The 26,736-nt window shown below is 41.4% G+C and overlaps 1 protein-coding gene across 6 annotated transcripts in view; it reads right to left on the bottom strand.

The window, feature by feature from the left end:
• Window positions 1–24,669, bottom strand: part of rhobtb4 (Rho related BTB domain containing 4) — a 38,403-nt gene extending 13,734 nt beyond the window's left edge. Inside the window, exons 1-4 of one of the 6 annotated variants that reach the window (XM_080893253.1) lie at window positions 24,517–24,669; window positions 23,648–23,792; window positions 3,182–3,383; window positions 2,886–2,989 (exon numbers count right to left, since the gene is read on the bottom strand). In XM_080893253.1, the coding sequence (XP_080749379.1) occupies window positions 2,886–2,989; window positions 3,182–3,373 (296 nt within the window). In that variant the 5' untranslated portion in view covers window positions 3,374–3,383; window positions 23,648–23,792; window positions 24,517–24,669. Of the gene's footprint in view, window positions 1–2,885; window positions 2,990–3,181; window positions 3,384–3,509; window positions 3,625–10,057; window positions 10,430–23,647; window positions 23,793–23,862; window positions 24,088–24,484 lie in introns of those variants that run through there. The other 5 variants (XM_080893255.1, XM_080893254.1, XM_080893256.1 and 2 more) reach the window with 5 other exon arrangements.
• Between the last annotated feature and the right edge of the window lie 2,067 nt (window positions 24,670–26,736).

The following is a 26,736-nucleotide window of genomic DNA, read 5'->3' as shown; positions in this document are numbered from 1 at the left end:
CGTGCCAGCGGGATGGATCATTTAGTGCCTGTGCAATGCTGACGAGGCAAAAATGCTCAATTGCTAAATGATCTGCTCCTCACAACAGCGCAACAACACAGGACTTCTGATCCCAGCAGCACAAGACTACTAAAGACTTATGTAATTTGTGCACTAGATTAAGCATCGCTGATAACTTGAAGATAATTAAATATACATATGTTCCAGTTTTTGTCAGGCACACATTGTTCATCAGACAGTGGGAGAAAAGCCCATTAATGAATCTGAGAGGATCATTAAATGCCACTTAAACTTGTCTATTTCCTTTGGCAAAATACCTTTGCTCTAGAAAATATGACCCACTTTAATGAGCACACAAAGGCAGCACTGTAAGAAATCCAAATATACTCTGACTACTTGACTAAAACGTGAAAATCTTTTAACAGGAAGCATCCTTGAAGAAGAGGGACAAACAGCTTAATTTACAAGTAACACACAAAGGCAGCTAACCTGACGTCCCCTCTTCTTTAAAGGAAATGAAACCGAACTGCACTAAATCAACTGTGACATTTTCGGCAGTGCAGACACGGGTTCCATAGTCCTCTTTACTTTCACTACATAATCTCTGCAAAGCTTCCACTGGCAAGGATGTAATATACAATACTGAAGTATTACATCACTGCTCATGCTCTCTCTCTCTCTCATACACACACACAGGAACTCCCATTTGCACTTTGCACAAGGATCAATGCCACGGCTTAGGCTATTTGAGGTCATGTTATGTGTACATGCATCGGATCTCGTGGTTTGTTTGTATGTTTTTCCATTTAAGATCTAGGTCTTGCTGCGTGGTCAACTTTACTAAAGCAAGTGGCACCATATAAATGCAAACTGTAAAGTCTTTTTAATTTGTTCATAACAAGTTGTAGTGTCTTCATTAATGCTGTTGCTGGACTGACAGGCGATCCTATTAACACTACAAACATAATGTAGATTATGTAACTAATCTAGAATATAAAAATTGTCAGTACATAATGGCTTATGACGCATTCAAATATAAATGCATAAAAATTTGTTTTCTTTTTGGACACGTGATATATGGACCAACAGGTCATCCTTTATATGGATTATATTTTTCTCCTATCTGCATTTTGTGAAGACCTGCCCCAGTCTGCCTCTAAATGTACAAACAAAGTGGATTTGTATCACACTGGCAAATCATGCTGGAAGTGCTTCAATCTCTAACTTTTTGTTTTTTTAAATTTCTGAATCTCTGCTGAATGAAAAACTTTTTAACTTGACCTATTTTCACTCTGTGTTTATTTTCCCAAACTGAGTGTTCCTCTTCTAACAAGCCATGTGACAATCTGGGTATCATTTGACAATGTGATGTTTTGAGTTTTGATATCAACAAAAGGCTGGGTTAGGAGGTAGCAAAGTGTCAAGGGCACAACAGAGCCTTATGATGTAAATTCGGTTAAGGTAATGAGAGAGGAGGGGGAGGTGAGGTGAATCAGAGGAGCCTGAGGACAGGATGGAGAATAAAGCGCGGCTCAGATGAATGGAATGGGAGAGAACGAGGATGAGTGGGAGGGGAGCCAGTGACACCGGGCACGGAAAAACAGCTGAGCTGGCGTTGTGTTTTTATCAGCTGACTGCAGGCTGACAAAGCATACAGGGCATGCAGACAGACACATGCACACACGCACGCACACACCAAAACATATACAAATAGAGGCATATCAATGTGCACATGTACAGACACTTTGGCCTAATTTGTATCATAGCAGCAAAACAAGAACAAAATGAACAAATGAACTACATGCTACTTGACAATAAACACACCTCAATAAACACCTCTCACTCAAACACACCTGACACAGGGACAAGGTGACCTGATACACAAAGTGCATACACCAGCCTAATCAGTGTGATCCCAGTGTTTTTTTTTTTTAATTAAATTACACTAAATTGCAAAACAGATCTAAAACAAATTCACATTTTCTGTCTTTTTCTTATTTAATGGTTCAGGTTTTAAAGCGTAAACCATCTGAATCTGGCCTGAGACATTCTAAAATAAGACAACTCGCCAAAGAATATCTTAAGGAAACTTTATTTTAACAAAACGAAGGCTAATGACCGCAATGACTCGGCACTTCTGTTTAACTTACCTTACGTATGACTGAGGGAGGGATCTGGGTTTGTTTGCTTTTCTTAAGGATCTTTTTTAAGGATCCACCCATTGTTGGTAAAACATACAGCAGAGTGCAATATAGAGTACAGCAGCCTTTATAAGCATGGTTAAAATGTATCCTTTCTTTTTTTTATTGTTCAGTTTGATGTCGCTGGCCAACTTTTGCTCGGTGTGAATCGAATTTCTATCTGCTGAATTTTGCTTTGGCAATAAGTACTTTTGCATTTCATGCCAATGAAGCAGCTTTGATAGAGGCACGGGAAATAAGAGGATGTAGCGATGATCCAATCACATCTGAGGGAGGAGGGATGTAACAGCTTGAGAGCAGAGTTCAACTAAAAAAGCATGGCAGCTGGATTACACAAAAAGCAACTTTTGGGTGAGGGAAAGTTACACTGACATGTTTCTGTGGGTGTAATAGATTGGTTGCATTCTGCTGAAGAAGCCAACAATGAATTTGGTGATATGTTAGCCCACGTAAATTGTGTTAATGCCTTACAAACTACACAGCCAACACAAAGCAATTCCTTGGCAGCGCCAATTAAAATGGGAAACTAGAACAACACGCTTTAAGATAGTTAACCTTGTGGTCAGCCAACAAATGGTGTTACCGGGTCAGTAACGAAGTTGGGGCAAGCGGATAGCTTCAAACGGTGTTTGTGTGTATATGTGTGCGTGTGTGTGTTTTTTTTCACTGAGTGTATCTGCTCACCTGCCATAGGCAAAACGTCTGTCTTTGTGATGATCCCCGAATGTGTCCCATAACCTCAGGGACACACTGACTTCATCCACTACATCACGAGATCTCTCTAACACCTGCAACACAGACAAATATTTCTAAGTGGCCTGCACAACATTTTCAGTGTTGATAATCTTTACTTACTTTTTATACATATGTGTAACTACTATAGCCTGTGTTTCGGTCTCTGTACAATGCCCAGAACTGTACCCAAATCTGTCTATGCAGCTCTTTCTGAACTGTGTTTGACTCTGTGTGCATGTACCCACCTCCTGGCATACACGGTACTGGTCGATGGCCCAGACGGTTGGCACGTGGGTGGCAAGCAGCTGATACTGTGTGAGGGTGGCATTGCAGGCCCGGGCACAGATTAGCCTGGTCTTGCCTACTGCATTATCCCCTACCACCACACATTTAATGGTTTCCACATTGGGCCGCTCATAGTCTGTGTCTATATCCATGGAGAGGGCCCTGGAAAACACGAGAGAAGAAAGAATCAAAATGAGAAGTGGTTAATTCAACAGTCATGAAAAACAAAAATAAAACAGCATTTGATAAAGAACCACAGGAAGAATGACACTGCATTTTGACACTGACAACAACATCAGGCACAGTAGCCGCTAGCTGTCGCCCAGCCCAGCCTAGGGGAGCTTTGTTAAGGATCTAAGCCCCCATAGCTGTGCTGCCCAGTGTATTCAGGCTTCTGCCAAACCCCTCAACAGAACACATGGTTCACAGGCTGAGCAAAAGAAGGACCACAGAGCTATTTCTGTAACAGCACAGAGAGAGAAACATAGAGAAGGGGGAGGAGGTAGATGGACAGAGGAAGAAGAACGAGACTTCCCTGGAGTTTACTATTCTTTTCTCCCCCTTTCTGCTCCTCTTTTGAATCACTCAGAGCATTTTCATTTTAGAGAAAACATAATACGAGATGATGAAATCTAAGTTGGCTGTGCAAAAAAAAGGGAAGTATAAACCCCCAGACCTTTCTAATGAGCATTTTTGGTCTTTCATGCATCATCATTCGTCTTCTCTTGGCGTGGCAGCCATGTATGACCACCTGTCACCTCTGTACTTAACCTTGGTGCAAAACGGAAGTACTGCACAGGTCACCTGACTTCCTCTTTTAAAACCAAACATCACTCTGAAAAGCTTACCAAAATCCCCTTTCCATAAACTGCTTACAAACATTTCTGACATGTCAACACACATGTTAATACCCATTTTAAAACTTTCCTGGAGAAATCTGTGCTATTACAAAACCGACACCACTGCCACACCACACCACAGACGCAGTTCAGTCTGTAGCCAGCTAATCAGTCCATTCGGGGTTGCGACTTATTCAAAACCCAAACCAAGGCCCCCGTAAATAGAGCATCTGAAACATTTATAAAGGCTCTGGTTTGTTGTTCCAATGACGTGGATGCCAGTGCAACACTTCGGTCCAGCAGTGACAGACACCAGCAGCTAAAAATGGCATCTATTCATCAGACACATGAGCCATGTGTGCGCCCTGCTATTCAGCCATGAACTGCTCTCAGTGTAGCCATACACCTTCACTTCATCTATATCACCGTTGCTTTATTTCCCTCGAGACCTAAGACATCGATTTTCTTTGTCAACAACAACAAAAAAGGCTTGACGTTTTCCAATTTCCTGTCAGAGGGGGGTCCCGTTTACGTCAGCCAGGAAGTACAGAACAGAGATTCTTTTGTTTACCTGAGCTGTCAAAGAAGCAGCTTCCTGAACCCTCCATGTGGATTTATGACTTTCAGAGTTAAAAATATCCTTTTCCCTTGCCACCTTAGCTGTCACACCTTCAGACGCACGTACAACAGGTAGAGGAGAGAGATAGAGAAAGCAATAAAAAGATAGCGCAACCTGGCAGTTACCTAACAGCTTTTTGGCTAATGGTGATGGCAGTAGGCTTCTTAGTGCTGTTTTTAGAAAACTAAACAAGGATAAAGGGCCAACTGTGAATCCTGACTTATTACAAGTGGTTGTCAGCGATATGTGCCAAAGGACATTTGAATTGAGTGTACCAAAAATGGCGGTGACAAACGGGGGATCCAGACGTGATGTACAGTACTGTTAAATCCTCTCTGTTTCCAATGAAACAGTGGATAGCCAGAAAAGAATGGCAAGATAGAAAAAGCCAGGGAGGGGATTATTAGTATTAGAGAGAACGAGAGGCACTGTCAGCCCAGCATTAGAACCAGAAATTAATGCTACAGGGATCAAAAGGATGGGACCGGCAATAACCAAGGCTTTTCAGAAGAACAAATCACAAATTTTCCTGCTGATGCTTTGATATGTGTGAATATGTGTGATTCCGTAAAAAAGGAAAGAAAGTTAAATACAAGGGAGATATCAGAGTACGGCGTTAAATCCTTTACTACTGGCCTGCAGGACTATTTAAGTCAGTGTGTGTGTGTGCATGAGAGAGTGCGTGCATGTGCATGCACGCACTGATATAACCAGAAGGCAGCGTTGGTGGTGGCGTGGACAGTTTCTCAGGGGGATCAACAGTACCTGACTCCCAGATATCATCCTCCATCTGAGGATCTTCACCGAGGCCCCAAGCAAGTTCGGTCATGTGTTGGTTAACAAGTGTAACACAACTGTCTACTCATACATCACTGCGCTTGGCAGATACACACCTGCTCACAGGTTTATATTTAAACCTCCTAAGCGTTCCTAGACTCCAACAATTATTTTTAATTGCATGACTGGAGGATGAACAGAAGCCAGAGACTATGGAAGCAGGAGACTTGTGCAGCTCAGAGGAGCGGAAAGTGTAGCTGTAGAGCTCAGGTTTCATTTTTAGCCAGTGAACTATAGTGAACTGTACACAGATGTCTAGACTTCATCTGCTGGCCAGTGCGATTTTTCCATGTTAGCTAGCAAAGGTGTCTAAAAGGACAAAGACAGTTTGCAATGTAAAACAATGAGACAATGAGTCACTGTTTTATTTTTTCGCTACGTGTGCATGTTTTTCTGACACTTTTAAGGACATATCGATATTGCGTAGGCATCAGCAGACTGATAGAAACACTGTGACAGGGACTCAAATGCCCACTCAACACACAAACATGACCCTTCTAGTTAATTCTGGAATGTCATGGATTTAGTCAGCGCGTGCACGCGTGCATGTGTGCAAGCCTGCATGCATGCCCAAAGAGACAAGGAAACTCATGCATAATGTGCGTCTTTGTATAGCTTTTCTTTAAGGCCACACAGCCCTTAAAGGAGAAATGAAAGAAGATAAACACATCTTGTCATCTTCCTGTTTAGTTTATCTGTACACAAACTCACTGGCTTTTTTCCAAATCCTTCTATTTATCCTTCTGTCTGTGTGGGTTATTTGTTTTATTCCAGCCGTACCCTTTCTAGCATACTTTTGGACCAGCTGACAAAGTCCCTCACTTTATTTCCACTCTGCATTTATTCCCTAAATATAATGCTCCAGTTCACATTTCTTCCATCCTTCAGTTCACTCATTGTCTTCTAGTAACCTTTCTCCATCTCCCTTGTCTCCTCCCACTTTTTCTCCCAACGGCACACTTTCCTCCACCCTTTTTTTTCAGCAGTGATCTATCATTCTATGACCTTTTTGGATGTAAGTCAAGGAGCAGTATTAATCAAATATACACCCCACCCCCCCTCCCCAGTTTCTCTGTTATGTAACACCTATAGTGATCCACTGGCAGCAACCAGTTATCCCAAAACCTTAACACCCCACCCCCCCCATCTGCCTCTTCTTCCTTGGGGCTAGAATTCATCCCGATGCCAGCGTTGAAGCCGGCTGCCACTGTGCTCTCTTCAACCACTCATGCAAAAAAAAAAAAGAAGTGAAAAAAGAGTGACCCCAAAAACCACCCATTTAATGCATGGGTCAACACTTGGCCACTCACACAGAGCTATGGGGCTTAAACTATCACAGGCTTGGCTGCATACACAAAGTGCTCGTGTGTAATTGTCTGCAGAATCTATTTAAACATGTGCAACCATGTAAGCTTCCTTTTAATAACAGTTGTTTTTGTCAAAAGTTTGCTCTCTTGCAAGAAAAAAAATGCTTACTCATTCATTCTTGTGTATGCGTTTTAGGTTTGTGCACTTGTGCATCTGTGTGTGTGAGTTACAATTGTGTGTTTTGTGGGTGTTTGAGACACTGACAGCCACAGGCACAGCTGCCATAGACTGTTTACATAACCTCGTCTGTAGTCTCTGCTAGGCTCCCAGGATGGCTGACAGTAGACCTCAGACTCACTCACAAACTCGCAGAGTCATGCATACACACATGCATGCCTGCACGTACTGTCTTACCCTTTGCAGATGGTACTGGTATTAATGCACGACCCACGGCAGGCGATGCTATGTATGCATCTAGCTTAATGATTTAAAGGCTGTTTGGGAGCCAGCCGCACGCCAGCTTAGTTGAAAAAGCCTCGCTCCTCTCTCTCTCTCTCTGCTGCAGTAAAGATTTTTAAACACAGACAGGCCAACCCTTGTGTCTCTGAGTTCTCCTATTCATCCCTGCCAGTCTTCCTTCTACTCTTCTCCATCTATACTTCCCACCACTTCTTTCCTCTCTCATCTATCTTGCTGTCCTTCTTGCTCGTTTTCTTCCAATTTCTAGTTCACACCCCTGTACCTTTCAGTATCCACTCCATATACAGGACACTTTTACATCTAGTCTCTCAAAGCATGTCTGTCATTCACGTCTCTCTCATCTCTCATGCTTCGTCACCCATTCTCACAATTTTCTTTTTAAGACTATTCTGATTGAACAAACAGGTAAGCTGGCGATTTAATTGTCATTTTCCACTGATCTTCAAAGTGCCATCTGATGGCTTTGACTTTTAATTGCATAAAGAATCCAAACACCACATACAAAATACAGTTGTTATTAGCATAAATCTATTACCTTATCATTGCATACAACTGCATACTGTTTATCTTTAGCCGGCTCATTTGAGACTGATATTTCAAATAAATTGAAACATGACACATTGTCTTTTTTGTACATGGTTTGTTTTTCTGGCAAAAAACTCACAATGTGATTGTGATTTTTCTAGGCACCTGAGACAAAGCAAGTACTGTAACTTTAAAACAAAGGACTTGGTGACCTAGATATTACTACAACTTTACTGATGTAGAGATGGATTAGGTTTGTCTGGGAGAAAATAGTCCAGGCCATTCCTGTGGGAATGCAACTGTGGTTTAAAACATGATGTAAAGCAGGGGCTCTCAAACTTTTTTGTGGCTAGTGACCCAACCCCAGCTCTCATGAATCATATGCTTAACTCTTTGCCATCTTTGAATTCTAAAACCTTTCAACTTAATACTTATGGTGCATGTCATTTGACGTGTCACAATCATATTAAGAGTTTCTATTGACCCAAAGATAATTAGGGTGGGAGGAAAGTAGTCCAGCAGTACTAATCTTGTTTAAAAATGCAACATACTTTATATTTTCCGCACCAAAGCACACGTTTATGTTACATATAAAAGCAAACCATAAAGCATCTGAGCAATTCTAAGCACTATTTACCTCTGTATATCTTCCACTACAGCTTGTTACAGGGATCAGGACATTCAAGCCTGCCATATAATGCTGGCTTATTCTTCCATGTGGGTTTATCAGCGCTGCAGAATGTTATCTTAAAGCTGTTGACAGAGTCGAATGCTTGGGCACAGTGCCTAATCAGGACAATAGGTTAAGCCATTTGAGTATACATAACGACAACCTTGATCTTTGATTCATTTCCTACAGTACTGCCATAAGATTTAAGAACAAAATTCTTAATAGCCAACAAAAACACATCTCATCGTCCGTGTGTTAAGGGCGGATGACTGGTAGGACGCTGGTAGAGAGACGCACAGAACAGAAGATCTGATGCAGTTGGTGTTTCCACAAATGGCTCAGCTACAGTCACACAGTGAGCATTATTAGACATCACTTGAGGAGGGAAAAAAAATGATGCTGGCCAAAAGACAAGGATTGCACAATATCGTGTGCATGCCAAAATGTTTATGCAACTAGATATGATTAATTGCTAATGACTGGAAATGAAAACGAAGTGAGATAAAAAAAAAAAAAAAAGAAACTCCCAGAATATTATTTATTTATTTCCAGGTAGGAGTGAGAAGGTTCTTCATCAGACACGTAGCTACCTGCGAAGCACTGTCCCTCAGATGACGTCATGGCCCACACGCTCTTATACACACACACACACACACACACACGTGTGTGTATATATATATATATATATATATATATATATATATATATATATATATATATATATATATATATATATATATATATATATATGTATATACACACACACACGTGTGTGTGTGTGTGTGTGTGTGTGTGTGTGTGTGTGTGTGTGTGTGTGTGTGTGTGTGTCTACGGTCCTACAAGGTCACATTTATCTTCTCAGGCTGCACGTTATCTTTTGTCCCTGCTTCGATCTGCACGCTGTCCCTGTAAATACTGCGGTGTAGGATCCCTACAGTCATCAATGAAAGAGCCTCGTGTGCTCCGTATCCCCGCAGCCATTCATAACCACCTGGCTCATTCATAGTTTCTCATAGAGACCGATTCAACAAATCAGTCAGTCTTGTGTTTTGTCATCAGAGTCTATAAAGATAAAAGGCATGAGTCAATATTCACCGTGCTGCTGTCTCTCACATAACGATGTTATAAAAAAGGGCAGGTACAATCCTACATGCCAAATGATGCACTGATAAGTCTGGCGTAATGTGCCAAGCCCAACCGCTTCACTACAACACAGAATCATAATGTCAAAGGAAAAAAAAAATAGGAAAAAGAAAAAGTAACATAAGTCTGCAGGTGTTTTTTAAATAACCCCGCCTTGTGATATTGTAATATCTCTGTCTGAAATATTAATATAACACGTTGAAATAAAACAGGCTCCGTTATAATTACGATGATGTTACAGAGATGGAAGAGGTGATTGAAACATTATGAACAGAAAACAGCTGTTAATGAATCTCTGGAGTGTAAAAGGGAGGAGGAAAAAAAGATGTTGGGGGCTTTGTGCGGATTGCTTTGTGCACAGCCAGAATCGCAAGAAGAGCATGTGACCGAGTATTCCTGCAGGAGGGGTCCCTACCTTCCGACGGTTCCGGAATTGACCCACATGCCACTCTGCTGGTGGTTGAGCCGGTCACTGAAACCGGACAAAGACGCACGGAGAGGGAAGATGCGATCTCTGCGATCCCGTTGTTTGCCAAAGAGCACAGATAACTGCAGACAGGACCTTTGCCCTATCACATCCTCCTCTTTAGTCTACTTCCCGTCGCTGCCTCCTTAATCCAGCGCCTCACAGAACTCAACAAGAACCAGCTCGCTGCTGCAGACTTAATATAATGCTTTGTTATCTTCAAACTGACACTTTGGAGGATGAAATGCAATCACAACTGGCTGAAAGAGTCTTCTGGTCTGAGCCACCCCCTTTCTGTTGTTGTTTCCCCGGCTGATTTCATCAGAGGCACGCCTCCACGACTGCGCGTCACGACACAAGTCTTCCAACTTCTCCTGTGCTGCGTTCAAGTTCCGTTGGAAAATTAGACGTTTGCACTCCATCTTTCTGAGGATTTAGACACACAGCTTGATATCCCGCAAACTGACATTTTTGGAAGAAGACTTGAGAATACGGAAGACGTCACTGATGACTAAAAGTGGAACTTTTGAGCTGTCTATTGATTAAAATATGAAATTCTGCAATTAGCGTTTTTTCTTTACTGCGCTGTGTGATTTCTGTGAATAAGAACAACTGTCAAACAGCTCCGGGATGACCATTACCATGCAACAGTGGCTGAGGAATTTAAAACGCAATTTAAACGCACTAACTTTATTACTGTAATACTTTAATAGCCTAAATCTCGAGGCTTAAGAGGAACACTTAAGGCCTCCTCAGCGATTAGAACACGCGGGCCAATCATGTCCTGTATATATCATCGTATCCCCGCCCAGAAACTATGTTCTTTTCATCCTATTAACTCAGAACGGCCCACAAAGCGTGCTGCCTTTGGCAGATACAGCCCTTGCATCCACTTTGCACTGCCTTTAATCACTACCTAATAATCAATCATAGGTAAGCACGGGGTATTTTTTTTTAATGTTATCCACGCAACTGTCTGCATGTCAGTGGGATTTAACTACGTTTCCCCTTTAACCCTTGCAAACACGCTCTATCCAGGTAAATAATGCAAGACTGTTATTATTACTCATGGGCAATGGAGAGAAATTTTCTCCTAAGGTTACTCCGGGTTTTCAGGCATAGCAACTACCACGTTGCAACTGTAGCCTACTGCTACTAAAGCCAGTAAAAAAGGAGATCACAGACTGGACCAAGGAGAATACATAGCGTTTGCTATCATATCTTCCAAGATCTCAGTGTCTAAGAATTTACTGCTGGAATGCTGAGCTTTGCTTTGTCAGCAAAATACCTCCAGTTTTCTTCAAGCAAAACTATGTTTAATTTAAACTTTAGCAGGTTTGCTTTCAAGGCAGGAGCTTTTACCAGTCCATCTGCCACTCACTATAGTCATAGGCATCATTTTATCTTTCACTTATTTGACACACTTAGGATACTGATACAGTCACCAATTTGATCATGTGAATATCTTTGAAAGCCAGTCTGCCAACTTTGTTTGGAGGCTGTGCAAGACTGAAGACGGACATCTACTGGCAGAGTTTGGTACTGTAATCTCTAAAACAAAGGCGGCGCAGGCTCTTACGGCTACATCAAGTCAGTGCTGTCACTCGGAGCCACCTCAAAAGAGGCAGCTTACATCTTTGAGACAGATTCTATATCGCAGGTTAGCCATGGGTGTCACAACATACTGAGTTATATTAAGCATTTTAAAGAGAAGGTCAGTGTGTTATTTGACCTAAGTGCAGCAATCATATATAAAATGTTTGTGTTCGTGTAGATTCTTGCACATCACGCACACACGCAGACACAACGACAACAAACAGGAATCAAACAGGAATTCAGTGCACAAATAGTCAGACGGTACGTCTTATATCTATCTTTCCAATGCTGTCTTGAAGCCCTGAGAAAATACTGCCCCCTGACCTGGCTGGCATGGCCACAATGAAACAGCATGAAAGATGGGCTGGAATGCCATTGGAGAAAGCAGGGGTTCAACACCACTGGCACAGAGAGGGCTTAGGAAATGTGGAGAGCCCCCCCCCCCCCCCCCCCCCCCCTCCCCTATTTTTTTGGGGGGGAGAGGTGTACTTGTGAGAGAACTCTTAAGCAGCACAATTCTGAGGTGATGTCTGGCCCCATTCAGCTACAGTAAAACAAAAAGGACTGTGTTTTGTTAGACAAGCTTTATGGGTCTTTTATTAACTGTGTGGGAAGTTTAGTCCCGTAGCTTTTACACTTTGGTGAGATTAAAGTTGGGAGAATGGGTTGAGATCACTCTTTTGGCAGGAATGCTTCGGCAAAGAGGCGTCTTGCTGCTTGGACAAATGCTCAGTTTTGTCTGCAGTATATTTAGTGCTCCTCTGGTTTAACCAAAGGAAGGAATGGCATTTATTTCGATAGAATTCATTTTGTTTAAGCTTAGTAAAGTTCAAGACTAATATCTGTTTTATTTTAACTGCAAGTAAGGGGTAAGGTTTGCTCTTCAGATGTATTGCTAAGGGATAACAAACAATAAATTTTCGAATCAATTCATTTCAGATGTTTACTCATAAAGAAATTCAAAACGAGCATTTTTTGGTAGTGTTTTCTTGCGTTTATCTCATCCCCTCCTATCCACTCCTCCGCTGACCCTATTCTCACCCTCGCCGCACACTCATATATCCAACAGGCCGGCTCACCCCCTGCCCCAACACTGTGCTGGAACTGTTCTAAAGCTGTCAAAACACCCAGCTTCTCACACTCCCTGTGTCCACACAGAGTTCGCTTTAAGTGCACACCCTCCCAAAACTCTAACAAACACACACACTCTTAACAAAAAAACAGCCTATGCAACCTATTCACTGACACAAGTAGGTCAGAGCTCCAGTGGGTCTTGCAAACAGTCCACCATCACCCTGGAACTGATAACGATATCAAAGATTAAATTCTACCTTCGGCACTGACTCACACACACATATCAAAGCACACACACCAGCAAACATTACACTCCATATGTGGATCTACAGGATGAAAGCATTCACTTGTGTGTCTAGCGGGATGATTTTGTCATACAATTTTGTTTTAGAGGTGAGGGACAAGAAAAAAAAATGTGGCATTTGCTTCTCTGGGAAGAAAATTCAGATATGAAAGGTCAAAGGTGAATCTGGAGTAAGTGAACGTTAGTGAAACGAGCTTGTGGGAAACTGGCATTTCTACAGTACATGATTGATGGTGGGAAAATATTGAAAAAAAAAAGCTCATAAATTCAAATATGTCAGTTTTTTTTATTCCCACTGTTAAGCTCTGTCTCTTTTTTCTCTCTTTCCCTCACACAGACACACACATACACAGAGTGGCATGGAGAAGTGGCTGAGTGTTGCCAGAGCCGGCACCCTGGCATGAAATAGAGTGTGTTTTGTAACAGCCGGCCTATTTGGCGATGGGCGATGGCACAGTGTGAGTTTACGTGAAAAACATTTAACGCTAGATAAGGCCTGAGACAAAGTATAAAATGAGGCAGACAGGCAAGGGCGCAAAAGAGGAAGTGAGGGAGAGAGGCTGGAGGAATTGTTTACTTGCGAAGTTATCAGTAATATGCCTTATCATGAGCCAGCTGGAAAACTACATGTGTGGGACCAGTGGTCATTGCTTTATTACACGCTAATGAAGACAAGTCACTGCACTGCTTGTGACCGAACGAGTGAAACCTTTAAAGAAAGCGACAATTGATTGGTCAGAAGATATTATAGACTATTAAAATGCTTAAATGGTGTTTTGTGTTAGGGAGACATACTTAGTTATCTTTTATGCCTTGTAAAACAAAAACTAAAAAACAACAGCTATATTTAAACGCACACACACACACACACACACACACACACACAAACACACACACACAAACACACACCATGTTGCTTGATTCAGACACGTTAGCATTTTTGAGACTGTTTTTTTTTTTCTTTTACATGCACACTCGACCACCCCCTCAGTCTCTGGAAGGAATAAATATAGACTAATTTGTTTGAGCTGCTAAATTGCTAAAGTTCAAGTTCTGCAGCAGACCCAATATAAGAGGTAAAACTTTCTGTTGACATACTTGTCTGCAGCTATTATTCCCCCAGTGTCATAACATGTGGGCCGGCAGCTTGTTGAGTCTGACTGCTTGGCTGCAGAAAAATGTTCAACGACTTTAATACAGATATATTTCCAGGTCAAGTTTGTGCTGTTGATGCTGGTGGGCCATGATGGTTGAATATGTTGGGAATGTGAAGTGTCTTTAGGACAGGGCGAGAGGCTGGGAAAAGGAAAGAGGAGGAGGGCGGCACCACTGAGGGTTTATTGTGGGGAGAGAGGGGAAGGTCTCTTTGTTTAACTGCCTGCTGTCTGTCTGAGAATAAACAGACCTCTGATTATGATATTAATGCCAACTTAAATGTTTCACAGTGTGGTGCCTGGCTTTCGCAATGAAGTGCCTGGAGTGAAAAAGAACACGGTGCTGTATATTCCTCGCTGTCCTCAACTAGCAGCCCTAGAGTGCCAAAACGACCCAGTTAGAGCAATGCGGCATCTAGCGCACCCAACCACAACCCCATAGCCCATCGCAACCACCGGCAGATCATATTCAAGTCAAGTTACTCAAGTCTCTCTGTGGATATAGTGTCTTTGGCACAGCCTCAAGTACCCAGTACTCAGTTCTAAGTAAAAACACTTCAGTGGCAAATTCCAGTGATTCCATCGGCTTTGTGTTTGCTGAATCGTTTTCTTGTTTTAAATTCCTTGCTTGTAAGCCTATTTTATCCAAAATCACAGCCTGAGACAAAACAGCAGTGAGTGATAGCCAAGGTGGATATGGGGTTTTGACATGCAGAAGAGTGAAAAAGTAAATTCTTGAGTGGCACAAACCTTCTGCGATAAAGACAGACTATGCATCTGCCTTTGAAGTTATGTACTTCCTGCATTCTGACTTTGGGGGATTGAGGTTGCACAGGCATGGCTTGCTGAGCTCCAGTGCATGCAGTAACAGATAAAGATTTACCAAAAAAAAGTTGGCTTTTGGTTCAATTCAGGTTTACAGGAGTATGTGCACGGACAGACAAACAGCCTCCCTGATGCTCTAAAAAGGCAACCTTAAGATCATATATGAATGCAAGGAAATACACATGTACACTCTCTGCTGGACAGACACACAGGTCAACGGAGGTGCCTCTTAAGCTGTAGCTGTCAAGTGCCAGGGCTAATCGTATTAAGGCTCTCTTCAGCCGTTGGTCCGAACTCTTAAAGTGATAGTTCAGTTTGGTGGAAACTTAGCCCTATTTCTAACCTAAACATATCTGTACAACCTGGGTGTTTTTTAATTTTACCAGGGCTGGCAGCTTTTTATATAAGGCGTCTCTCAGAAAACCTGAGCACAGGTTGATACATAAAGAGTCCTTTTTACTAATTTGTGATAAATGGAGCATATATTATGCTCCAGTAAAAAAAAAAAAAAAGATTACTTTAGTTACCATGACAGGTGATGGCTAAGCCGATTAGGACCCTAAGGATTCATAGGCTGTGCAGGTATCAGGGTATTACACTAGTGGAGATGAGTTAGGTACTTAGGTCAGGGGGGCAGCAGGAAATTATGTGAAGCTGGGGTGTGAGATTCAGGTTAAGGAACGACACAGAGACAGATATGGAAATGGGGATGGAGGCTGGGAAGGAAGTAGGACCAGAGCTGGAGTAACTTCAGAAGCTGAGGGCAGAATTTAGGTTAGCACAGGAAACCAGTGTCAGGAGGCTTTAGCCTTGAAGGAGATTGACTCCTTTAAGCAAGCAACATATTTAGCATGTCATATAATTTAAAAATACACTTAAGAATAGAGAACAGGCCCAGGTTTAGTACACCATGGTTGATATGATTGATTTTTATTCTCCTTCCTGCCTTGAACAAGTTTAGTGTATAATCCATGAAAAATTTTCATTGTCAGCTTGAAATTGATATAATCCTTTTGATATACTGTCTTAGTATGCCCTTTAGTAAATCCATCAGCAGGGATCAGTGATGATCTTATCGGGAATTACTTGGAAAGTGTTGTATATAGGATACTGTGTTACTTAATTTTAATAATATTGTGATGGCAGGGAAAGAGTAAGCAGATCGGTTGTTAGAATTACATTTTTATATCCTTTATAAAAGAGGAAACGCCACCCATTAAACAGGCATGGTGCTGCAGGCGTAGCACTTCTCGGTGATCCGTTGGCACATTTACTTAAAGAGATTCTTTTTTTTCTTTCTGAACAAGTGTTGAACATTAGTGTGAGATTACAAGTCCAAGAGAAACCTTTCTTTATCCTTTATCAAATGGACTAAATATTTGTATTTATTGCATAGGTAACTGTGGTTCACCATGGTTGCCTTGTTGATAGTCACTGCAGTAACAACATTATTTGAGAAATCTATTGGCAGGAATGAGAGAAAATGCCACCAAACACTAGAAATTAATGATGCATTGTAAAAGGGAAAAGTATTTAGTGCTTTGTAATAGTTTTATGGGAAATATTTAGGCTCTCTCAGCCTTAACGCGCCCAGCCAAAATGCATGCGAATGCAGATATTTATGTTGTGCAGAGTGCTATGCACTACACCGGGCATTTAAGAGTTTTATTGACCAGCACTTTACAGCAGATCAAAGGATGGAGTCTCTTTCGCAATACATGCAATCTATAAGTGGGTCTTGACATTTTCCCTACTACCCGTGGTAAGGTTAGAAGTATTAGTGACCTCTCTGAACCACATATAAGACTAAACTTTGGAGTGAGGTTAAGATCAGATAACTAACAAGAAAAGGGGAAGAAGAAGGAAACTGGGCCCTTGAAAACTGCATGAATAAAAAGAAAAAAAAAATATTTTTGATTTTGTTCTTTATCTTGTACAAAAAGAAAAAAAGGTCCAATTCAAACTGCTAGGTTTAAGAATATTTTGAAAATGAACATTAAATTTAATGTTTCAAAGTTCTAAACTTGTGAGACAATAGGACAGAGAAGGGACAGAGGCAAAGGAAATGCTAAAGTTGTGAGGAGAGAGATGTATTTGGCCTCAGCACAGGTCAGTCAGTATTCTCAAAACAGCCTGATCAAACAGAGAACGAAGCCAAGACAAACACCTCTGGACTTCAGTCTGGCACAGAAAAGCAGAACTGTAGGCCCGCCGAGATCACACTCCACAAAGTCAGTACATCAACCCTGCTCACTCTGCAAAATACTGTGTATCAGAGATTCCTAATCTATTTGGCTTGCAAACACCACAGCTTAGGAAATTCTACCTATGAAAGCCCATACCACAGGTCAAACATGTCGGCTGGATTATGAGTTTTCATTATTTTCTTTTAATAATCAAAAATATTCCAACTGCTATGTGTGGCATTTAATTTGTTAAATTGTAAAAACATATAACTTTGTGTGTTCTCTTTTGAAAACTGAAAGATCCTTGTCAAATATTGTAAATGAGCGTGTTAATGTAACATTTCTATGTTTGATATAATGCACATTTTCATCCTCGCTTCCATTTTTCTTGCAATATCCATATTGCTATCAGCCTAATGCAGTATCCATCTGCTTCTATTTAAAAGACACTTGCTTACATAAAGAAACAGATATGAAGATAGAGAGGAGGGGAAGAGCATAAGTGTAAACAGCAACAACAAAAAAATCACAGGGAGACTCAGAAATAGTCAGATAGCCACATTACAGAGCACCATGGCATAACAGGAAGGCCCTTTGTTGTGTTTACTTCAAATAACCTGCATATCATTTATCTAGTTGCGCTGCTCTGCAGAGTTCCTCGCATTGTATTAGAATTGAGAAAACAAAACAAAAACAAACGAATTGTTAGGTAAAACCCTTGCATCTCACAGATAAAGCATTTACCTCGATAGCAATGCATTTTTAATTTTATTCAGTTCAGCCCATTGAGTGGGTTTTATAATCCCGAGTGGTCAAAGCATTTTCTCAGGCAGTGCAGGTGGCATGTAATCCGTCAGCTGGCCTGAAATCTCAAAAAAAGAAAAAAAAATCATCAAATGAAGAGATATGATTTTCACCTAAAAGCACTAAATTGGAGTATCCTACACACGCTGCTCGGCTGTATCGCAAAGGAGGTCATCATGCAATCTCCAAATGCAGGAATGTCATTAAACAAGACAGCAAATGTGTGCGCAGAAACAAAGCTGATATCCCGTGTACAGAGGCATCCCAAAATAGTGATGGAAAAATCTATACTAGCGGTTCCTTTTTATTTATTTCCACACCGCTGTGCCATGGCCTGATGATACAACCAGCATGCAATTATCACCACGCACTGTGACCACATGTCATTAATTTGCTAAGCCATAGCACGGCCACACAAGTTTTAATCATTTGATTAAGGGCGTGGGGTTAGGCTCTTTTGGATGCTCCACCATCAATGATACCAGCTAATCCTAGCCACTTGTGGGCACAGGTCATTTCAACCAAATAAATGTTAAGATGAAGCACAAAGATATTCTCTTTCAAAGATGAAACTAAAAGACAGCTGACCAGAAAACCATAATGGAGCTTAACAAGACTCAAGAAGTCAATATTTTTGTATAACCTGGCCTCTGATGTTGTTGAGTGCATTGCTATTAAGTATGTTGGGCCATTAAACAGGAATGAAGATAATAAAATGATTAAATATTTATGTTAACTCTGGTGATGTATTCCAGTGGGACAGAGAGAGACAGAAACAAAGACCGAGAATATTTCATTGCCAGTCAGTGCAACAATTTCCAAACTGTCTGCTTTAAGAAGACCACAGGTGATAAACCAGATTTTATTGTCTAACCCTTAAATTGTATTTTGTGATCCGCTGTGTCTGACCTCAACCTACATGACTCAGTGTTTTATTGTTTTTCCCCTCAATAGATTTAAATGAAGGAAAAGATCCCTGTATTGCAATAACTAAAAATAGAACATGGCTTAAAATGTCTAGCCACACCACATAATATGTGATGAGTCAATTTCCAATTTTCATGAGGAAACAAACCACAGACACTGCAGTCCTGCATACATCGCGTTTGCTTCTATCAGTTATCATATCTGATTAATTTATTCTGGAGTGTGTGTGTGTGTGTCCTTGACTGTGTGAGAAAGCGAGACAGACAGAGAGCCGAGAGAGCATCAGTCAGACATGCTGCATCATTCTGAAACAGCAAAAAATTGGGCAGCGCTCGAATAAATGGCACGTGGAGGGCGATCACGGGGCAACAATGTGTACGTGTCAAAGAAGACATGCAAGGAAACACCTTAAATACAGCCAACCGCACAAGCACAGGCAAAATTACAGATTAAAAATCCTGTGGTTTCATGGGTGGTTCAGCCAAGACTGAAGCTGGTCTGACCTGGATTAGCAGGAACGGCACCCTTGGGTGTTCTGCTCTCTGAGAATCTGCGTTTGGCTATTACTAGACGAGACAGATACTGTATGTATGTGTCAGTCTGTTTATGTCTATACAGTGTGGTTTGGAAATGTTGGTTTTTGGAGTTTAAAAGCTTCACTGTGTGAGTCATTGTTTCTATATTTGTGGGTCTTGTGTTTGACTGCATTAAAAGATTTTTGGATGCATCCCTGTGATGGGAAAGCTGCTAGAATGACTAAAGAAATAACTGAAAAATCATCTTTACACTGCAAGTGTCCTCTTTAAAACAAGTGGGGACAGAAATTGACAATGCTAAAATGAGCAAATATGTGTGCGAAACTTCAGAGAAACTCTCCTTTTCTTTATGTCACTTTCTGTAACCCAAGGAGAGCTTCTGGCAATGTAGGTGCTAATTGGTTTTTGTTTTTTTCCCCCCCATCCTTAGTTAATGAAAGCCAAATTGCTGTTATGAATGGATAGTCAGGCAGGAAAGGAAAGATGTGAAAACAAACAGGAAGATAAGGAGACAGAGTTCCAGGCTTGCAGGCATCGAAAATAAAAGACGCTAGAGATTACTGCTGTGTGAGCAACACGAGCTAGATTTATGGAGCTGCGCGGGCCCATTCGGGCCTGGGAGGTGCTTAGAGCGTCCTGTAGGCGATGCAAGGAGACAGCCACACCCACACAACTCCACACATATACATCAATAGCCAAAAGGCAACCTGTTATGATATGCAATGTCATTTTGTACTGCAGAACACGCGCACTCCAAAACATCATCGCAATTTGGTCAGTCATATGATGCTGGAGCCAGTTCACCAAAAGGGATCGGCTTTCTGCCACAAATGAGAGGAGCAGATGCTAAAGAAAGATTTCCAGGGGGTCAAATTGCATACAGCCTTGCACACATGCAAAACTATGCATGCATAATCATGCACAGTTGCACAGGAAGATGTAGTCGTCACAGTGATAGAGCCGTACGACCAGGACACAATCACAACACAAGCATGAACATAAATAGAGACGCAGTACAGCCAAGCCACCAAATGGTGCCACTTGGTCTTGGGAGAATATCTCGCCATCCTTTCCTGGATGCACATGCAGACACACACGCACCCAAGTTTCCACACAGCAAAATAGAAACAGGACAACAGGTTACAACGAGCAAGAGATGTGATTAAATAGAGAAATGGAGAAACTATAGCATGGGTTGAGGAGTGTAAAAGCAGAACAATCTATATGTGTCTCTGCATGCCAGACTGTCAGAGCCACTGTTAGCTCACGGCCGTTTCAAATATCAGTCCACTAGTCTTTTTTTTTTTTGGAAGTTTCTTTTCAGCTATAATTTTAGGTGGCCCTAACCTACCTCAGCTCTCTGGTAATCTGTCATTTTGCAGCCACACAATGCAGTGACAGGCAGCGTTTCCTGCATGACGGGCACTGAATCCAAGACACATCTGGAAAAGCCAAAATCTAAAAGTTAAAATACCACAAACAAAATGACTTTTGCAGCATAAAACCTTTGAAACCAAAAACCTTAATCGTATTCTTTCAGCAGTGATGTTGTGTAATATGCCTTCCTATCAGTGCAGCGATCTCAGATCTCTAGACACAACCCCTGTCAGCCCCTGGCCTCAATCCAGCCTGGAGCTATCTGAGGAACCACAAATGGACAAAGACACCCTCTCTGAATTCAGCCAGCTCTCTTATCTCCTCTCGTTTGATCGTGTGGTCCTGTCCCACCCCGGTCCGTCCTTGTTGATGATACAACACCTTCTTATCCAAGTCTCGCACAACTAAAACATATTCCCTCACGCACAGACTCTCTGGCCTTGCAAATGTGTGTTTTGCTTCCCGTATGCATCATATAATGTAGACATTCAGTTTTTTGTACAAAAAGAACTTTGTTCAGATGAGCAGTTTCAATCTGTAAAGTAATCGCACCAAGCCACACTCGCAAGTACAAAGAAATCAGCGAGTGCTAGGGACACGGTGCAGCTGATTATCATAAGGCAAATGTTCAACATGTGGAAAGAGATCATTTCTAAAGGGATGTTTTGTTTGTTTTTTGAACAGATTGTGATGAAGAAGAAGAGCCAGTTGTTAACTTATCTGGTTTTTTTCTTTTTTCTTTTCATTTCTTCTAATGAAATCGTTCCTTTATCAGCTTCTTGGTTCAAACAGAAAACAGGACAGATCTGAGAAAAAGAAGGGTTCTGCCTTCATGTTTACAATAATATGGAATAGGACTCTGTCAGAATTTCTCATTCTCACTCTCTCAGCCTGCTTTACTCTTTCCTCCATGGCCGAAACCTCTTCGTGTCCCTCTTCTTTGAACTCCTCTCCTTTTTCTTCCCTCTACAGCTCAATTTCTCCTATATTAATTTGATACAATCTGCTTCTCTTCTCTTCTCCCAGCAGACAAAGGCCTATGTTCTTTCTCACTCTGCATTCTGCTCTTGCATACACATTCTTTGCTCACTGACACGCCATTTAAAACAACAACAACAACAACAACCAGAGAAGCAGCCAATAAGAAACAAACTGTACAATTGGCATCGCCAGCACAATCCCTTCTCTTATTCTCTTTTGCCCTCCCACCCTCCCTCTCCATCCCACCACCACCACCTCCACCACCACCACCATGTTTTCTCTGTTCAAAACTTACTAAAGAGGACAAACATCATGTGGTGCTGGGAAAAGAAGACACTGTTGCAGGATGACTGAGTCTCTGTTATATTTTCTCCATTCTGTGTGTGTGAAGAGTTATGTTGAATTCCACCAGCGTGTGTGTGAGCGTCACTTTATTACTAGTTACATCTAATACACCTACCACACACACACATGCACCTCACAGACACCAACTATTCAAATTGTTCTTGAGCCGAGGTGCAGGCTTAAAGCAGACTATTTGTGTGTTTTAGTTCTGTGCATGAGCATGTGCGCGCATGTGACTGTGCATGTGCGTCGTATTGCCCAGATCACACAAAGACACTTCTTCTTATACGATTCCCAGCTGTGTGGACTTGGCGCGCTAGTCAGCCATTCGACAGCCAAGAATGTTTGGTGTGCAACTCTACTGGAAAGCCCCAGTTACCCACACACACTTACTTAAACACACACTCACAAACACATATGCACCGCATCTACTGAGACATCCTACTCCTCTGAGCAGACGCAGGGAAGGGCCTCACCCCAAAAGGAAGAACGGTTCAAATTCCACAGCTGATAGAAAAAACACTGAACAGCGAGGGAAAAGTGGAGGAACTGATGTCAACTTTTGTCACACCATCCCTACACCCACCACATTTTCACCATGCTTCTATTGTGGTTGATGAAGGGGGGGAGGGAGGGTGTTTCGACTGTTGTCAGAGAAACCAGTTTTCTTTCCATGCTTTGGCCAGTAACTGCAGCGAATCACTGTTTGGCTCTGTAGACACTAAGTGACTCCATTCTGCAGCTATTCCTTTAAGCTTGACTCATGTATCCAGACTTCTGCAGGTGGTGAGCACATCTAATTCTGTATTTAACCAAGCTAAGCAAACTAGCAGTTGCAGGGAACATCACCATATGGCAGAAGAAACTGGGATTTACAGTAGAGCACAGCTAAACAAGATGATCTGTGCAGTTCTTCCCCCTTTTTACCACAAAAAGAAAAGTGGGAAGAGTATGAGGTAGAACTTCCACTTGCCAAAAACAAAAACCCAAACTGCCCTTTTAGGTAGGTCACAAAGTTTCATCAGTGCTGTGCAAATCAGTGTTTTTGTGTGTATGTGTGTGTGTGTGTGTGTGTGTGTGTGTGGGGGGGGGGGGGGGGGGGGGGGTTCTATAGGAAGATCTACAAATAAAAAGATAAAGTAAAATTTCAATTACTTTTCAAGTGTTTGTTCAGTACACCCCCTCTAAGATAACTTATGTAACCTCCCAAAAAGCTTTCGGAGAAGTTCAAAACGGAGGCTATTCTAGTTCAGCCTGCGATATGTCGATAGCGCAATACACTGAACAGCCCAAACTAACTGAATCGTTATGCAACCCTTTGCTGTCTGTCCACATGTGGTCTTGCACTGTGAACTGCTCTGTAGCGAGCATACAGATTAAATGGCATGGCAATACACGTAGCATGTGCAACAATCCCTGTAATCTCCTACCTCTGAAACACATTCGCTTCTGCAATCAGTTCAGGGCTCTTTTATTTCCCCCCTTCGACGTCCACTTTAAGTTCACACCTCTCCGCTGCTCTACTCCATTCGCTTTATTCTGGGCAGCGCTCGTCTCTCGCTTCTCCCCATTAAACTGCAAGGCACAAACAATTGCGATCACTTAAGAGCATTCCTCGGGATGACAACATCTAATCATAACTCACATGCTTTAACACTTGCTCCTCCGGTTCAGCACTTGAAATTCCTCAAATCATCGCTTTCGTTTCGTGTAAAGATCTGCCAGAGCTGACAGAAGAAAAATACTCCCGACTGTTGTAGCCGAGAGACGCCAGGAGAAATGCAATTACACGGAGACTGCTGCATATTGCAAAACCTGCAGACATGCTCTTGTTTGCAGACCCCTGCTATTGTGCTCCGGGATCTGTCTGGGTAGTTGTGAGCCTGTGGTCCTGATGCGAGTTTTTCCACGTCCCTTTGTTGTTTCTGTCACACCTACAAGGAGGGAACACACGGAGGAGGGGAACCTTGCCCCTGCTTTCTTTTGTCTGACTGTTTTTACCCAGCAGAATCATGGCTGAACTACTCTATTTCTTTTTTTTTTCTTTTTTTTAATTTATTTTATTTTGTTTGTTTCTTAAAATATTACACTTTACGTCGCAGACGTACGAGCGTCTCTGGCATACATTTCATCCTCGTGGCATCAGCCCCGTTTCGATCTTTTCTGTCTTGATTTATATTTCTTCCATTTTTATTTATTTGTAATCCGCCTATAACTAAACAGCATATCCCTAAATAAAAGTGCATTTGCCCTTTGTTCTATCTCACCCGCACTTTTATCTTTTAGTCCCCCGTCTCACCGAATCCCTTGCCAGAAGTTTGGTCCTTGCTGGGGAGTAGACTGTCGCCGCTGTCTCTCTCTCTCTCTCTGTCTTCTCCTCCCCTTTCCTTCCCGCGTTGTCTTTCCCAGGCGGTGGCAGAACCCAGTTGTGCTTCACTCCAAACCATCCTACATGGACAGCACGCCAGCGCTTATCAACGAGCACAGTGATGACTGCATCACTGCTTGTCACAAGCGCCACACCCATCCATTCATAAAGCAAAGCGAGTGCCAGCCTCCAGACCAGACTGCTCGCTGGGTGAGGAGGTAGTAAAACAACCACAGTGCTCCTTAAGGGGAAAATGGCTATAATATTCGTTTAGAAAGTCATGCCTTATATCTCTGTGTCTAAGGTGCTGAATTATGAATTTGTAGCCATTTAAATAAAATAGATCTCACCGTGTGAGTATGAAGTGATGAGTGTTTTACCATAGTAAACGTGATGGTTGGGGAAAAAACGTCAGCACTACGCAAGCATCGTGGTCTTCATAGTGACTATAGGATGTGTGAGTTTACGTCTTTTGCTTAGTACTGTTTATGTATTCTAGTATAATTAAAATTGTAACACCTAAATAAATAAATAAAAAATCATTTTAAACACTAATAATCTGACACGTAAGATGCAGAGTCACAAACTTAACAAGTGTGTATCCGGGATCAAAATGAAGGTCAAGTTCAAAGTTGGGTGTTTTGTTTGATTCATGAACATAGAGCGAAGGGCACTAAAGAGTTCAAGGTTGCTTTCAACTTTACACCATATAACACAGTCTTTCAACATTTTAATGTATTTGTAACTCCTCATAGATTATCCTTGACAGCTTTATAAAATATTTTCTATAATGGGTGTTGCAGTTGGATTTATCCCACCCTCTCTTGCCACTTATTGAAATATTTTGTCAGAATGATAGATAGATAGATAGATAGATAGATAGATAGATAGATAGATAGATAGATAGATAGATAGATAGATAGATAGATAGATAGATAGATAGATAGATAGATAGATAGATAGATAGATAGATAGATAGATAGATAGATAGATAGATAGATAGATAGATAGATAGATAGATAGTAACATAGCTGACTTCAGCATATGCACCTGAACAAGTCTGTGTGTGGAAGTCCATGTAGTTCATAATATGGCTGAAACTGTTTACACCTTTGTTTTTATTCTTTCCACTACTCACCCAAGTTCAAAACTATTTGGGGGGATGTTTTGGCGTAGCAAAACACTATTGTAAGGTCTTGTATAGTCACTCTTTGGAGAGGATGTTGGCTACAGAGCCATTGTTCCACAAATACAGGTTGAAGTTTTTTCTGAGTAGAAACAATTCATCACTAGTCAATCAGCTGCCATTAGTGCTCTCCGTCTTTGTTATTCAGACACTTCAGTTGCCCATTTAGCACTTGGTTCTGTCAGATAGACATTTTATTTTAAGAATTAATTTTACCATTAGGTTCAGTAGTTTGTTTGTTTTTTTACTAGTGTTTGGGATAGTGTTATCAGTATTATCACCACTGTATGGGGTATTTATGGGGGCAATAGTTAAAAAGTTAAGGACAAGTATTACGATACAAAACCAAACCTGTTGTTAAGGCAGCAGACTCATAATCTCAATGAACGCCCAAGCCTCAGTAAACATATGCACCAAATATCTCTTCATTCTTCTTGTATTGACAAATCTAACCATTAGCACAAGCAAAAATTAAAGACTGTATATATATGGTCTACATTTTTTTTTCCAACATTAGTCAACTCATTTATTTTTTTCACACCTAGTTGTATTTTTTTATTTTAGCAACAAGGTGAGCCAACAGTCTTCTAGGAACAATTCACCTTCTTTGAACAACCGTGAAGATGTAAGGCTAAATAAGCAAAGCAACACGTCATTTGGGTCAGTTTGTGTAACCTTCAGGATTTAAGATTCAGTATTTTCACTGCCACTGTGTTTAAACATAGTTGTGTGAAATGCTTAAAATTGGGAGCTTTTATTACAAACTGGATAAAAGGATAAAAGTCAAAAGGGTACACAGTTCCAGTGATAATAATATGAATAACTGCTAAAAGTTAAATAAAATGAAATAAAATGGTATCAGTCCTAGCTTACAACTTGTACTTGCACTTTCATCAAAACAAATCAAATCAAATTTGAAAATATTACAAGTGTTTATAAAAATACACCTTTGTGTGGAAGGTAAT

This window comes from Rhamphochromis sp. 'chilingali' (genome assembly GCF_963969265.1).
Source record: "Rhamphochromis sp. 'chilingali' genome assembly, chromosome: 10".
Taxonomy (NCBI): Eukaryota; Metazoa; Chordata; class Actinopteri; order Cichliformes; family Cichlidae; genus Rhamphochromis; species Rhamphochromis sp. 'chilingali'.
The sequence above is the reverse complement of the archived record's forward strand: the minus strand, read 5'-3'. Positions and strand labels throughout refer to the sequence as shown.